General features: G+C 49.0%; 2 protein-coding genes across 10 annotated transcripts in view; one reads left to right on the forward strand and one right to left on the reverse strand.

The window, feature by feature from the left end:
* LOC132006030 (polycystin-1-like protein 2) overlaps positions 1-15,720 on the reverse strand; it is a 162,106-nt gene that overhangs the window by 117,902 nt on the left and 28,484 nt on the right. For 2 of the 6 annotated variants that reach the window (XR_009400953.1, XR_009400959.1), the window contains exons 3-4: positions 9,700-9,793; positions 2,856-3,013 (exon numbers count right to left, since the gene is read on the reverse strand). The exons of 3 other annotated variants lie outside the window; for them this stretch is intronic. The gene's annotated coding sequence lies outside the window, so the exon portion shown is untranslated. Of the gene's footprint in view, positions 1-2,855; positions 3,014-9,699; positions 9,794-15,720 lie in introns of those variants that run through there. One more of the 6 variants, XR_009400952.1, reaches the window with a different exon arrangement.
* The window catches only part of BCO1 (beta-carotene oxygenase 1), a 36,700-nt gene that overhangs the window by 11,837 nt on the left and 9,143 nt on the right, over positions 1-15,720 (forward strand). For all 4 annotated transcript variants that reach the window (XM_059383636.1, XM_059383638.1, XM_059383637.1 and 1 more), the window contains 5 exons: positions 704-833; positions 2,434-2,581; positions 4,150-4,297; positions 6,711-6,931; positions 9,367-9,624. In XM_059383636.1, the coding sequence (XP_059239619.1) occupies positions 704-833; positions 2,434-2,581; positions 4,150-4,297; positions 6,711-6,931; positions 9,367-9,624 (905 nt within the window). The remainder of the gene's footprint in view (positions 1-703; positions 834-2,433; positions 2,582-4,149; positions 4,298-6,710; positions 6,932-9,366; positions 9,625-15,720) is intronic.

Raw genomic sequence — 15,720 nt, forward strand, 5'->3', positions numbered from 1 at the left:
ATTTTTAAGCCACTAAGTTTGTGGCAATTTGTTACAATAACCACAGGAACCTAATACTGGACTAGAACCCTCCAAACATTTTCAGGTTGGTCTTGATGAACTGGTCAAGAGGTCCAACTTTTATGCAGTGAGTTAGATTCTCTTCGTTGTCTGCATGAATTAGACATCCACAAAGATACTGATCCTCTACTGTACAGGGAATTGGGTGCTAGGTCATCCTCTGGTTGTAGTAGGTATCAAATGTCACTCCAGGAATTGAAATGACCAGTGGAAGTTTTCCAGGGCAGAACTAGGTCCTGGAGAAACCCAGCCCAAATATGAGGCCTTTGGACCCGTCCTCCAAATCTGGACCTTCCCTGGAGGGAAGAGATGATCCATGGTAGAAGAGACCCATGATGGAAGAGATGATCAATGGGCCAGGTCAGCACCTCTTGGCAAGGCAACTGAACATGCCTGAGCCTCAGTCCCCTGCTGTGTAAAATGGAGCTCATCAGGATACTTACCTTGCCATATTATTTATTGTCTCCAGTGAGGAAATGTGTGTGAGAGCTCACCGCAAATGCTCTTTGTATCCGGTATACACTAAAGGGGACTGTCCTAGTGAATTCACCTTTCCTTCTGTAATACCCCTACAATGCCTTAAATCGACCTTAAAACTCCGTAAAGCTGTCAGCCTGGGCTGATTCTGTGTCTTCTCTTTCAGGTGAAGTCTGTTACAGGAGCAAATACCTAAGAAGTGACACCTACAAAGCCAACATCGAGGCCAACAGGATTGTTGTGTCAGAGTTTGGAACGATGGCCTATCCGGACCCCTGCAAAAATATATTTTCCAAGTAACTGTCCATTTTGAATCTGGTCATGTTTTTCGATATCCTCAGTGGTAAAAACAACAGGATCCACTCATCTGACAACCCTTTCTGTAGGGTGCATGAAAACATTTACCTGGCGCAGGCTTTGCCTTTCTATGCCATGCAGTTCTTGATCACTGATAGCAAGAGAAGCAAATGGCATCTGACACATTATTAGGTATTTTTCCATATGGCTGATAGGAGAGCAATTTGGAATTATCCCCCAAAATTATAAATGCACCTTCTCTTCAGTCTGGAGATAGGCTTGCTTGTGTCTGGAATGGCAGATGTACAACGTTATCCACAGCTGCATCATTTGTTATAATGAGGAACTGAAAACAACCCAAATGTTCATCAACAGAAGGATAGTTAAATAAATAAGAGTGAAACTGTACAAGAAAATACCAGGCAGGAGCAAAAAAAAAGGCAGGATGGGTAATGAGGTTGCTCCCTATGTGCTGAATGGAGAGATTCCCCTGGTACCTTGTTGAGTGGGGGACACAGGGCGGAATAAGGTGCAGAAAGAGCATATGATAAGCTATGTTTTGTGTAAAAAGGCAGGAAGAAATCTGGATTTATTTTTGCTTGTATGTGCGTAGAGAAAGTGGGAGGATCTGTGAGGTGGGAAACTGGCAAATGAGAGAAAAAGTTAAGGAAAGCTTTTTAGTTGAATACATTTCAGATCATCTGGGCTAGGATGACTATGAATGTATTACAAGCTTGACAATTAAACAGTTGGCGGGGGAATCAGACCCGCTGTCAGAATCTCCTTCCTGATACTCTTCGGATATCGGATATCGACGAGTTAGGAAATGTGCTAGCAGTAGACTGGTCTGGAGATGGAAGATTGCTCCTGCTTTTCTGGACTGACGTCATCTTTCCAGTTCAGGATCCAGTGCTAGGGCATCCAGTGCCAAGATCCTGACATTTGCAGGCGGGGGAGGAGCCAGGCAGGGAGGGGCAGGCGGAAACCGCAAAACCACCACCTGTAGGGCGGCTTTGCTGCTTCACTATTCGCCAGCAGGGGGAGCACTAACCAACACATGGATCTAGGATCTTCTGATCAAAGTAATGATGAGTTTTTCCTCTCACCATTTGTTTGCTTTTCTTTAAAAAACAAAAAACAAACAAACAAAAAAACCCCTAAACTAATTTCCTGGACAAATTCAGAGTGTCCACTGTGGACTCTTATTCCTTCCAAAAGCAAGGATTAGCTGTTTTGCTAGCCTTAGGGGAGCATTATGGAAGGGTACATACGATTTCTGTGGAACTCCTTAAAATACTTCAGAACAGCCTATTAGCTCTTGGTGTCTCTGGTGTGGGAGACCTTTGGATCTTTGAGCGCTCAAGAGGGTTCAGTTGGCGGCCCTCTTGTCCCAGATGACTCACTTCTTAGCTAGTTCAGTATGGTGGTATCTTTAGGCAGCCTAATCTCCAAGTCCTCCAGATTCCACAAGTGATCCTTTAGGACTTGGAACTTTTTTCCCCCTTAATTGAAGTAGATCATTTTAAGTGATAGGAAGACTAAAACTAAAGCCATCTTGAGCAGAACATTGATTTCCTCTTGATCCGCTTTCCTCCACAGAGCTTTCTCCTACTTGTCCCATACCATCCCCGATTTCACAGACAACTGCCTGATTAACATCATGAAGTGTGGAGAAGACTTCTATGCGACCACAGAGACCAATTACATCAGGAAAATCAACCCACAGACTCTGGAGACCCTGGAGAAGGTACCAGTGAATCTACTATAACCACATCAGTTCCTAGTTCTTGGGAGGGAACCCCTGGGTTGGGCCAGGTAGCCTGCAGGAATTCATGGGACAGCCTCTCCTTTACTGCCATTGGATCCTGAGCTTCCCCAGCACAGCACTTAGCACTAGATTCTAAGCTCCCTTGGGGTGGGGGCCATGTCGTTTCATCTCTGTGTCTGTGTTTGTTCTGAGGGCTACTAAACCAAAGTGCCACACACTAGGCAGGTTAGAACAACAGAGATTTATTCTTTCATGAATCTGGAGGCTGCAAATCTGAAATTGGGGTGTTCTCAGAGCCATGCTGTCTCTGAAGGCTCCAGGGGAAGATGCTGGCTGGCTTCTTCCAGTCTCAGGTGACTGCCAGGAATCCTCAGCGTTCCTTGGCTTATAGATGCATCACTCCAGTCTCTTCTAGAGATATAAATCATTGGATTAGGGCCACCTCCATCTAGAATGACCTCATTTTGACTTGATTACATCTACAAAGGCCCTGCTTCCAAATATATGTACCAGGAGTTAGGGCTTCAACATATCTTTTTGGAAGACACAATTCAACTCATAACAGTGTCCACCGTCTTGGCACTGAGTGGGATCTTAATAGGAGTTTGAATGAATGTACTGGATTGCCCGGACTGGAGCAGCCCTACCTTGTATTGACCTGAAGAGGGAGGCCTTAGGCAGAGAGCAAGCAGACAAAAATAAACGTCCAAGCAGATACCTTTCCTGGGCAGAATCAAGTCAACATTTTCGTGAAAATCAATAGACCCATGCATTTTTTCTCTAGCTGGCTAATCAAAGCCTCAGTGTCTTCTCAGTACATTTTAAAGATCTGTTAAAGGGAATGCTTTTCTTAGCTGTGAAATTATGTCCAGCACCTTTTAAGCTAGGCGGCATAGGTCCAACTGATGTATGCTTTCCACAAAGTCACAGAGAGGAAATAGTAGCAGAGAATGAAGCCTTGCCTGACTTTTGGCTGGAGGTCATGCTATTCTGGGGGAGGTGAGGAGAGCAGTTGGTCCCCCAGCCCGGCATTATTCTGTGGCTGTGCCCTGTTGTGGGCTTTGACTGGAGTGTTTTTGTAACTCTCTGTTCTCAGAATAATCTACAAGAGAGGCCTGGAGATTTATGCCTCTGTGGCATGCAAAAGGGGGAGAATTTAAATGAGGTAACCAGAAAGACACAAAGCAGCAGTTAAGATTAGCTTGAAGGCTGCCCCACTGTGCAGGTCATTGCTCTGTGGTGAGGCATTCTGTCACCATGCTGAGGACACCCAGCAGGGCCAGGGGGCAGGGTTGCAACAAACGCAGAAAACACCCGCAGCTCCCAGACTCCCCTGCCCCCTCTATGCTCTCTGTGCTGTAGGAGGCTGCCCATGAGGCTATATCAGGTCACACTGGTAAACATCCTCTTTTAAGGTGAAGTCTGCCTTATTTTTCCATCAGGAGATAGGCAAAAGTCGCCATCATCTCTCTGAACCTAGAAGCAGGTGCTTTTCATATGTTTCACCCTTCCCCCATTTTTAAAACCAGGTGGCTCTCATTTTGCAGGTTGACTATCGCAATTACGTGACTGTAAATCTGGCAACAGCACATCCCCATTATGATGCAGCCGGAAATGTTCTGAACATGGGCACATCCATCATGGACAAGGGGAAGACAAGATATGTGGTCTTTAGGATCCCTGCCGCTGTACCAGGTAGGTCATGCTGGGCATATCCTGAAGGACAGATGCCACGGGTGGCTACCTCCGAAGAGTTCTGATTTTTACTGATGACACAAGACTCAGTCTGACACTTTCCCTCATGGGTGATTCAGATGACCATGAACACACCTTTCTTCTTCAGGGGAAAAGAGATGCTGCCAGGCTTCCTTTTGAAAGAACTAATTCCTTCTCTATTCTAACCTGCTTTTCTTTAGGCTCCAGTTCATTGGTTCATTCATTTATCCATTATTCGTGCACCATTTACTTATGCACCCATCTGTCTGTCTGTCCATCCATCCATCCGTCCCTCCATCTGTCCATCCATCCGCCTGCCTGCCCATCAGACATCCTTCCTTCCATCCATCTTCCTTCCTTCCATCCGTTTTTTTTTAACTTTTCTAACATGACTTTGTATGCTAAAGCTGTACTGCCCACTTCCCTCCAGCCCCTAAAGCCAGATTCCTAGTGCTATTATGGGAGCTCAGTCCTTCTTCAGACCTTCAGACCTTGCCGACCCCTCACCCCATTCTCTGGGCCTTCTGAACCTTCCCCCATTTAGGCCAGGAACCTGGCGCAAAGCCCAAGTCAATTGTGATTTCATGTTCCTGAGAGGAGGAGGCTTCTCACCCTTGTTTGTCCAGGAACCTCTTGGGAACCATACCCAGGACACCAGTCCTCTGAGGGTGGTTGCACAGGGCTCAGGAGATGGGGCAGAATGACAAGGGTACTTGGCTTGACCTGCCAGTTCAGGAAAACTGGCTTCCATCTGGGATCCCTGCTGGTCCCCTCCCTCATAGTCCTGTAGAACCTCCTGAGCTTCTTACTAGTCTCTATTGGCAGATGTGAGCCCCTAAGGTCAGAAGGCCCAGTGAGTAGTCTTGTTAAATGAAACTCCCATGAATTAAGCCGATAAAGGAATAGAGGGTCCCGTCAGACTCCTAGAAGGTCAGATCTGGGGATAGCCTAGGCATTTAAGTTTGTCACATCATATTACAAAAGAGGATAGGCCCAGGGGGATCAGGTGACAGGCCCAAGGTCGCACAGTCACACAGCTCACAGGAGCCTCCAGCACCATGCCAGCAGCTCCCCCACTGAGCCCCTGCTGCCTCCTGGTGGCTTCCCTGGGATTCACTCCTGTGTCCTGCCTCCTAGGCCAGGGTGCTTTCCATTTCAGTTGGCTTTGTGCTCCATTTGTTTTGTGAAGAAAAGAACCACCCCACAACCCCATAGCATCCCTCCCACCAGCCAGCTGTTTACGGTGCGCACAGGTGGCCACAAGAAAGGTGCGGACGCTGGCCCATAACTCATTATGAACCAGCCCCAGGCCTGGGCGGGGAGGCCTTTTGGCCAGCAGTGACTCATCCTGACGGGGAACAAGTACTTTTCACTTCTTTGCCACACGGAAGCAGGACGAGCTGCGTGGACTACTTCATGATTTCATTCTGTTCTCTCTCTCTCCACTCTGTGAGTGCTATTATCCCTAGTAACAGAGGAGGTGGCCGGGCTGAGAGGGCTGTGTCTTCTCAGCTTGACCGTGTGCTTTGGGCCATAACGACTGACCATATTCCATTGCACCTGTTTCCGACCTGTAAAATGCAGATCACACAGTCTCCTTTCACTGTCACAGGAGGCATAATAGCCCCTTATCACAGTGGGTGCTTAGTCTCACCCCTAGGTGTTTCTGAATGGTCAGCACAAAGAGAAATTCATGGAAACCCTGTGATGAGGTACATCTCAAATTCTGGTCCTCAGCAAAATACCAAAGTTGAAACCTGGGGAGCCGGCCTATAAAGGTGCTTGAGAGAAATGCAGAATCTGACACCCCAGCCCCACATACTGAATCAGACTCCACACTTCGATCATGATCCCTGGTGATCCATGGGTATGAAGAGGTATTGTTCCAGAGCAGGGGCCGACAAGCTTTTTCTGGAAAGGGCCCAAGAGCGAGTATCTGAGGCTTTGCAGACGCGTGGTCCCTGTTGCTACTCCTCAGCAGAGCCATTGCGGCTCAAGAGCGGCAGCAGCCATGCACCCCGCATAAAGAAGGCCCAGGTTTCTCCAGCCCCTACCTGTGTTCTGAACAAACCTTGATGCAAAAGCGGGTTTGTTCGGAACACAGGTAGGGGTTGGGCGCCCAGGCTGTCGTGCAGACTCCTGGCCCGGAGGCCTGGCTCTGGGGCTCGGTGGTTTCCGATTGTAGCACCAGGTCTTGCAGGGCAGGCGGGCCTAAGTGGGAACACTCAGAGCCCCTGTGTCAGGCGGGCAGCAACTCCTTCACTGGTTTAACTTGTCTGCTCTCACCCAGAGGTTCTGATCCGGTCAGTTTGAAAGGCTCAGCAGCAGGTGATGGGGCATGGCCTGGGGCCGGCCAGGTCCCGCGCTGCTCCTGAGGCTTGCCTTTCTCTAGAGGACAAGAAGGGGACCAACCCCTTGAAGCACACGGAGGTGTTCTGCTCCATCACTTCCCGCTCCCTACTCTCCCCGAGCTATTACCACAGCTTCGGAGTCACCGAGAACCACATCGTTTTCCTTGAGCAGCCTTTCAAGCTGGATATCCTCAAAATGTCAACCGCGTACATCCGGGGAGCAAACTGGGCCTCCTGCCTGGCCTTCCACAAGGAGGACAAGGTAAGGCCTGGCTGGGACCCCCAGCCACATGAGGATGGCCCAGGAAGCCGACTGACACGGAGGTTGGCATGCAGGAGTTTTCCTAGGGAGCTAGGGTGGGAGCTACCATGTAGTCTCCCCAGATTCATCAGCCAGCCTTCCAGAGTGTTCTGAAACTGGATGGTCCTGCTGAGTGGTCCCAGGTGGGGGTGAGGGCGCTGGGACCCCAAGTCACTGAGTCAGTAGAGCAGACTATCCCTGTCTGAAAAGCGTGTGACCTTGGGCAAGCTGGCTTTCATCAGCCAGGCCACTGGCACCAGCCCGGCAGCCAAGGGCTACTCCCCAGTCCTGACCCACATCTGGGCTCCTTGCGGCTTGCACTGTCCATGGACAAGGCCCTTCCGGCGTCCCGGCAGCCAACGGGTAATGTCAGGGAAGGGTGCTAGAGATGATTCAGACATCCTAGTGATAGAACATTCCACCACGTGGTACAACCAAACATCTTCAGGCACATCTGAGTGTTCCACGTGTGGATGTGTGCCTACGTGCGTGTGCCCGCTGTGTATGTGCATGCCTCTGTATACGAGTGTGTGTGTGCACATGCACATATGTATGAATACGGCTGAATCTGTGCTTGGATATGTGTGTATGAATATATTTACCTCCTGTTGAAATGAGTAAATTTTTACCTGTGATAAATATCAAGCAGTTCTTAGTGTTCTCTATTCGAAAGGTATACAAGAAGAGGAAGTCGCCTGTCAGTCCCCTGTCCTCCCCCTTGCTGCCACCAGTCCCCTCTCCAGAGAGAACCACCACTATGCAGCTCTAAGACCTCTCCTTTCTTCTCAGGGAGGAGAGTGAGGTCCCTCCTCTGCTCAGAACATTCTAGTGATTTCCCATCTTCCTAAGAAAAAGATCCAAAAACGTCACTGACCAGCCTGCAAATCCTCACAGGCCCACATCCCAACCACTGGCTCCCTGCTCACTCAGCCTCCTCCTGGACTTCCTGTATCTCAAACCAGCCTAACACCTTCCTGCCTCAGGGCCTTTGCATTTTCTGTCCCTTCTACCTGGAAGGTTCTTCCCCAGATGGCTTCCTCCCTCAGTTAATCCACGTCCCAGCTAAATCTCCAGATCCCTGAGGCCTTTTGTGATAAACCAATCTCCAACAGACCCCGCCTCAGGATTCTCCATCCCCGTGCCGGGCTTCATTTTTCTCAGTAGTACTCACTGTCCTTGGCACATTATCTGATCATTGACTACTGGCCTCTCCCCCACCGGACTTAAAAGTTCCATCAAAGAGGTGCCTTGGTTTTAGTCTGTGTTTCCTGGAAAAATGTTCCTGAAAAATTGTCTGATGTGTCCTAGCCCCTCCGTCTATATTTGTGGAATGAACGCTGGGGTCAGGGGTCAGCAGGGAGACCAGCTGGAGTTGGGTTTGGTCTTCAGGCCCTGGACATTCCTTGGCCCTCAGAGAATTTCACAGTGAGAAGACCGAGCTCCTTGCTAGCGGCAGGCAGAAAGCCCTGGGAAAAGCTTTTGGAACGCGTTTAGAAGAGAGCTTTCTGGAAAGTCCCTGTGCCCAACCCAGGGATTTGGGTCATGGGGGAAGAAAAGAGCTAAAATAATTCTGTATTCACCTGCCCACCACCCCTACCTCCCACACTGTCAAAGCCTTCCTCCTCTGTAATTCCACGTAATGTTCAGAGCTGGATTCTGGGGAAGGAGAGAAAGAGGCACATGAGCTGGGAGGAGGTGGCCGAAGCCCGGAGTAGTCCCTCCCTGCCTTTCAGGAGGAGGGTGGTTAGTCCAGAGCTGCCAAAAGAAAGAACCCCACACATACTTTAGATGAGGCAACTGGGGTTGCAGATATGGCTAATTACCACCCAGAGCGATACCGCCTCTTGACACCCAGAGGTGTGAGCAGATACCCATGTGGGCCTCTTAACTAGAACAGGTCTCTCCACACCGCAGCCCCCAGGATAAGGGAGTTTGCCGTGACAACTGCTTTCTGGCCAACCAGGCAGCAGGTGGACACCGGGAGACAGGCCCCAGAAGGGCTGGTGTGATTTTAGGGTTTTAGGGGCCCTGGCTGTGGGTAGACCCAGGGGGGTCTAGAGAACTGGCCAGTTTCTCCCCCACATGCCATTGCCAGGGACCAAGCTCATCCCAGCCTGGAGTCACAGTCAAGTGAAGGAAGGGAGGGACGGTGTACCCTCAGGGGCTTCCCCCAGACTCTGTCCTCCTGGGGATGCAGAGGCCCCTGCAGCAAAGCTTCCCTCTGCTCCATCTGAAGGAGGTGATCAGGGACCGGCGAGAGCAGGGAATTCTGGGGGAGGGGGATGCTCCAGGGTCACGTGCTAGTGGACGGCATGGGAGGGTCTTGTCCTGACCCACTGTCTTTGTGCCATGTCGGCACAGGGAGAGCTGACCCCTGGATGTGCCTCTGCTTTCAGACTTACATTCATGTCATTGACCAGAGGACCAGGAAGCCTCTGCCCACCAAGTTTTACACGGACCCAATGGTGGTCTTTCATCACGTCAACGCCTACGAGGAAGATGGCTGCCTTCTGTTTGACGTCATCACCTACGAGGACAGCAGCCTTTACGAGCTCTTCTACTTGGCCAACCTGAACCAGGACTTTGAGGAGAACTGCAGGCTCACCTCCATCCCCACCCTCAGGAGGTTCGCCGTGCCCCTCAGTGTGGACAAGGTAATGGCTCGGAAGGGGACCCTTGCCATTCCCAGGGAGTCGTGAGCCCCAGTGGGGAGTGACTTTGATACTCACTTGATTGACATTGAAATCCCAAATGAGCTGTTCTTGAAGACAAAAACAGGCTTTCATTGCTTTTCCTAAAGTGGTGCATATTCAACATAGAAACCTAAGAAAATACCAATTAGGTAAAAAGGAACAACAACAACAAAAATCCCATTAACCTATTGTGGATATATTTCTGTTGCCTCCCACCTGTCTCTCTGTTGCTCTCAGTAGATAGACAAACAGACATACTGACACACATGTTGATGTGTCTGTGTTTATGTGTATATGATACACCTGCCTATGGATACATGTCTCAATAAAGCTGTTAAAAATTCTGTGTAGTAGGACTTCTCTAAAACTTAGAAATGTATATTTATATTTTATATATTGCTTAATTTTAGAGAAGGGAATCACGGAGAATTTTTAACAGCTTTATTGAGAGATAATTCCACACACCATACATTTAAAATGCACCATACAGCTGCTTTTAGTAACTTGGCAGAGTTGTGCCAGCAACTGGATTTTAAAACCTTTTTATTAGCCCGGGAAAAAACCTGGCATGCCTCCCTCTAGCCCCTTTCCTGGCTCCTTCCCGCAGCCCCAGGTGAGCACTCATCCACTTCCTGTCTCAGAGGCCCTGCCTGTTCCAGTCACGGCCCACACGTGCCAGGTGCTTCCCTCCACACCGTGCTTCCGAGGCCCGTCTCCGCCACAGCGCACACCAGCCCTTCCTTCCTTTTCATGGTGGAATATGCATGTACTGTTTTGTGCAGTGCTTTTTTCCACTTATGTGGATATCCAAACATCTCTCCGTGACATTCAGTATTCTTCTACAACATCGTTTTAAACATTTGCATGGCAGTTCCAGACTGGGATTCATCACTATTCACCTACCTAATGCCTGCTGGTGATGAGTCCCCTTCTTGCATTAAAAATGACCACTAGGCCAGACATTATCCTCAATTAGGGTGATGCTACCAAGGCTCCGGGCTTGGTTTCAGAGGCTTCAGAGATTCCTGGCTCCAGAACTCACTGACTTCATGACTTAATTAATTTAAATGAAAGCAAATTCAATTCAACTCAATTTTAATGGCTCCTATTTACTGAATGCACTCTATGTGCCAGCTACTTTGCTAAGCATTTTATTTTCCTTGCCTCAGTTAGGGATCAAAACAACCTATGGGAGAGGTCCTCACATGAGTCTCATTTTATAGGTAAAGCAACTGAGGCTCAGAGAACTTAAGGAATATGCACATAGTCACACAGCCCCCAGGGACAGAGCCATGATTAGCAGAGGTCTGAAGATCTAGCCAGATACTGTTGCTTGCCAAGAGTTAATTTCTTTGTTAAAAAGAAAGTTCTAGAAGTATGAGGTGTTAAAGACATAGTGGCACCTCACTGAGATGCTCTGCTTGACCCAGTCAGAAAGACTGGAAGAGAAATGGAATGAACTTCCTCCCCACGTGGTTCAGGGCTATTGAATGAATAGCTACCTTCCATAAAGTCATAACATGGCACTGCCTTCTGTGGCCTGCTCTCTGGACCATACTGCAGTGCCTTGCTTGGTCTCCTGGTTCCAGGAAACAGTGGGGGTGTCACAGAGCACACAGGTGGCAAATCCCGAGGCCTGGCCCTGCCTCACACTGACCTCAGCCCAGGGATGAAACAGAGAAAGGAAACGCTCCCTCCCACTGCCCACACACCGAGGGATTTTATAACCTTTTATCATGCTTGAAAAATGATTCGCTTCCTTGGAACCAGGCTGAGAAGTTCAGCATGTATATTTTGAAAAGCTGCCGTGTGAGCCATCTACTGCTTTGAAACTAACAAAGAAGTGTGAACCTTGGGAAGGGTAGCTCTGGCCACGCTGTTTAATTGCTATTTATTGTCCCTTAAAACGTCTTCTTGCTTCACTTTCAAGTTGCCCTCCTGCATATTGAAATCGAAAAGCTGAACAGATGGCAGACATGTCCAGATCTGGCAGCTCTAATTCTGTCCTATCCAAAGGCTTTTTAGGACAGATGGTGGGAAACGCCACGTTTCTCTGGCACCCATCAGTCCAGGGCCTTTGCAAGTCACTGTCCCTCTGCCTGCAACACTATCCTCTTTGTATCAGGCCTCGCTTCCCATCTGGGCTTCAGGTTGGACTCAGCTTGGGGGGCTCTGAGACCACACCTGGGCTGGGCCGTGGGGATTGGGGAAGGGCGGGGCATGGTCTCAGCCTGCAGGGGCTTCTAATTTGCAGTAAGTCTAGCAAATTCCTGCTCAGCCATTAGGTGTCAGGATCATCACTCCCTTTAGAAGAGTTTGTAAGTTCTGATATCACCTGAATTTCCTTGCTGGACATTTGTCCCAGGTAAATGAGCTTGTTCAGTCATCTGCCCTGGGAAAGCTTGGACAAGCTCTTGGTCTTGTCAGCTGTTTATCCCTTAAATCCGTCACAGGGCCTGGCACTCAAGAGGGTTCTCATTAAACTCCTAACTACTATAAATCCATGAACGAGTGGTAAGTGGGTGAGAAATGTGACAGGGGTTCCCTAAAAGGACACGGGTCTCTCTCTAGCATTTGGAACATTTCCCAAGTGGAAGTGCTTTCCGCATAGAATGGGCAGTAGTGAAGTATATTTAAAAGTCTGGGACCTCCCAGCTGCCCCAGATTCTCTTGTGTTTGGGCCAGCTGGGGTCAAAGGAAGGTGGGGCCCCTTGGCACTCTAGGCCTGTTGATGCAGGGTGGCACAGGGTTGTCTAAGGTGGGGCTGGGCTGGGAGGGGCGTGGACGTGTACAGACAGTTCGGGTGGCTGCCCTGCCCTCCTCCTGCGGGGCTCGGAGCACTGCCTCTAGGTGGGTTCATAAGCACTCGCCTTCCCTTCCAACAGCTAGCCATGTGTAAGGGGCCGTCATGGGCGGAGGCACTGAGGACTTAAAACAGGTAGTTTCAATTCCTGGCTCGGTAGATTTGGTTTTTGTCTTGACCCCAAATTCAAAAACAAAGATCTAGTAATAGAAGAAGCTGCCATTTACTGAGAGCTCCTTATGTGTCAGGCCCTGTGTTAGATGCCTTTTTTCTTCTTAGACCCCAGCAGGAGTTGCCCCTGCTCTGATCTTGACATTTGGGGGAGGGGCTGCTGATCCAGCCTTTCCTTGGCAGTGCCCCTTCCTCACATATTGAGGAGTTCAGAGGGCCCAAGACCTGTGCCCATCCAGAGAGGTACCTTCCCCTGCCTCAACCAGGAACCAGCTACTGGGATCCCTAAATTCTCTGCCCAAATAGCCTTCCAAATCCTGCTTCTCTCTTCCTAAAAGCAGGCTATGCCACTGGTGTACTGGCCTCAGACCCATGAGGTGGCCAGGGTTAGCTATTGGCTTGGTGGTGCTGGCTGGGGAATCTGGGCAGTGAGAAGAAACAGGGCAGGGAAGAACCTGGGCCCAGAGGAGGCTGGCCCTCATTCTGCCACCCGATTCTGGCTCGGAACTCCAAGGAGTCCTAGAATTCCAAATTCACACATCCTTCCAGACCAGCACTGTGCAAAAGAATCCATTGCAATGATGGAACATTCTCTGTCTAATGCAGTAGCCACTAGCCACACAGGCCAATGAACTGTGGCCAGTGCAGCTGAGGAAGTGGATGTTTAATTGTATAATTTTAAGTTAAATGTAAATAACCGCATGTGGTCAGTGTTTCCCGTATGGGACAGCGCAGTTCCACATTATGAAGGTCTCTGTATCAAGATGGGGGAGAGAACGGTGTCGCACTTAACAGTGTGCTCAGTGTATTTAGACGCAGGGTTGGTGGGTCTCCACTCTTGTCCTGGGTCCTGCAAATTTTAGGAACTGTTAAATGCTTTGTATGCTTCTCACCTCGTTAGTAGGACATCCCTCTGTGTTGCTTATTACATGACTACAGAGTAAGTGGCCCAACATTGCAAGAACATCTGTGGGGTTGAGTTGGGATTTGAATGCATGCGGTCTGGCTCTGAGTTACTGACTATGATGTGCCTGGCCCTGGACCAGGTGTTTTCATGACTATTATTTAATTGTAACCATAATCTTCAGGTATCAGCCAAAGCAATCCCACTTATGTCACCACCCATCAAAAAGTAATGAATTGCCCCCATATTTTACAAACCAGGAAACAGGCTCAGGGAGGCTTAGGGGCTGAGGTTGGGGAGCTGCTGCTCAAGCTCACACAGAAACCCGCAGAGTCCGATTTCACAGACCGGGCTTCCAAACCCCAAAGCCAGTGTTTTGGGGAATTACCACGATGGCTGCTGCTTCCGGGAGTTCCCTCAAGTTGAGGGATTTCAAAGCAAACTGTAGGATCTTGGATCTTGTTGACATTGGGCTAGAAAACTCTTCTCAAAGCTGAGCACGTGGCCACCAAAAGCAGCCGAGTCATGTTCATTACTGCTGTGTGGAAAAATTCAGTTTATCCCTCAACCAGTCTGACCAGTTTCAGGCTGGAATTAGAAGATGTCTCTGTAGACGGACTCCCTGCGACGCAAGCCCAGGGCATGCACAACAGGCCTATTGCTGTCAGGTGACTTAGCAAAGCACAAGGCAGCCTCCTCTGGTCTGTGATACGGTACGTACGGGTGGACGCACTCAGAGCTGCTGTTTACAAGATACCACTGACGTGCTGAGTGCCGGGTGACTTTTTCCACGCATTTCATCTCATTTAATTCCTACAACCATCCCTGCACAGTACATGTTTTGCACCTTGACAGTGGAAGGAAAGCTTATTGAGTCATGCATTCGCTCATTCATTCAGTGCTTACTTTCCGGTGTGTGCTTTCAGCTCTGTGCCATGCACCAAACAAAATCTGGTCCCAGTCTAAAAGGGGAAGACAACATAAAAGAAGGAAGAAGCTCCATACAGGAGATAATGACAGCTCAGGACAAATCCCTTGGCAACATTGCAGACGGGGTTGCTGGGGAAGGAGAATTTGCGCAGAGACCTCCAGAATGGGAATGGGCCAGCCTCATGGCCTTAGCACCTGCCTTGCCTACAGTGTTCTTGCTTCCAAGCAGAAGAACTGCGAAGCGAAGGGCCCAGACTCTCCTTCCCTCTGTGTGACTGTGGGCAGGCCTCTTTCCTTCTCTGGGCCTTCTTTTCCTCTTCTGTCAACTGAGGGATTGAACTAACCAAATCTCAAAGGGCCCCTGCAGTGCAACTGCCAGGACGCAGCAAATCTGTCCCCCTTCCCGGCAAAAAGCTGCTCTCATTCAAATAGGTTCCTTTTAATTATAAAATTCCATTTTGAAAAATTTGGAAAGTGGAGAGAAATTTAAATGAGAAGAAGTCAGCCATAACAGTAATTCTCAGCCTGTAAAGTCCCTCCATGAAGGCAGGGACTCAGTCTTACTTCTTCATTGCCTAACCTGGACTTGCTCCAATGGTAGTAACATCATTATCATCATCATCATCATCAAATCGATGTAGGGGCCCCTGGGCGGTTCAGTCAGTTAAGCATCTGACTCTGGATTTTGGCTCAGGTCCGTGATCTCAGTGTTGTGAGATCTGAGCCCTTTGCTGGGCTCCTCGCTCAGTACGGAGCCTCCTTGAGATTCTCTCCATCTCCCTCTGTCCCTCCCACTCCTTTGCTCATGCTCTCTCTCTCTCTCCGTGAAATAAATAAATCCTAAAATCAGCAGCAACAACAACAGTAACATTATCTGCTGCCGCTAACATTTATTTAGCACTGACTGTTAAGGAGACCCTCTTGCAAACCGTCTGTATGATTATTTAATCTGCACAACAACTTGGAGATGTGTCTACTCTTTGCATGATGCATCCACTGAAACTTATTATACAAATGAGGACACAGAACTCTCCAGAGATACTAAGTCACTTGCTCGAGGCCCCATAGCTGGTATGTAGGGAAACAGGGAGTAGTAGAACCCCAGTAAATATCTAATCAATTGTTTTAAATCCTTCTCCTGGGTTACCGTGATGATGGTAAGACACCGAACAAAGTCTGATGATAAGCTGAGACTAAGGAATGCCCTCCACAGATCCTTCACTCCCAAGCCATTCTTCGTGCCTATTTG

Source organism: Mustela nigripes, chromosome 17, assembly GCF_022355385.1.
Source record: "Mustela nigripes isolate SB6536 chromosome 17, MUSNIG.SB6536, whole genome shotgun sequence".
In the NCBI taxonomy this organism is placed as follows: Eukaryota; Metazoa; Chordata; class Mammalia; order Carnivora; family Mustelidae; genus Mustela; species Mustela nigripes.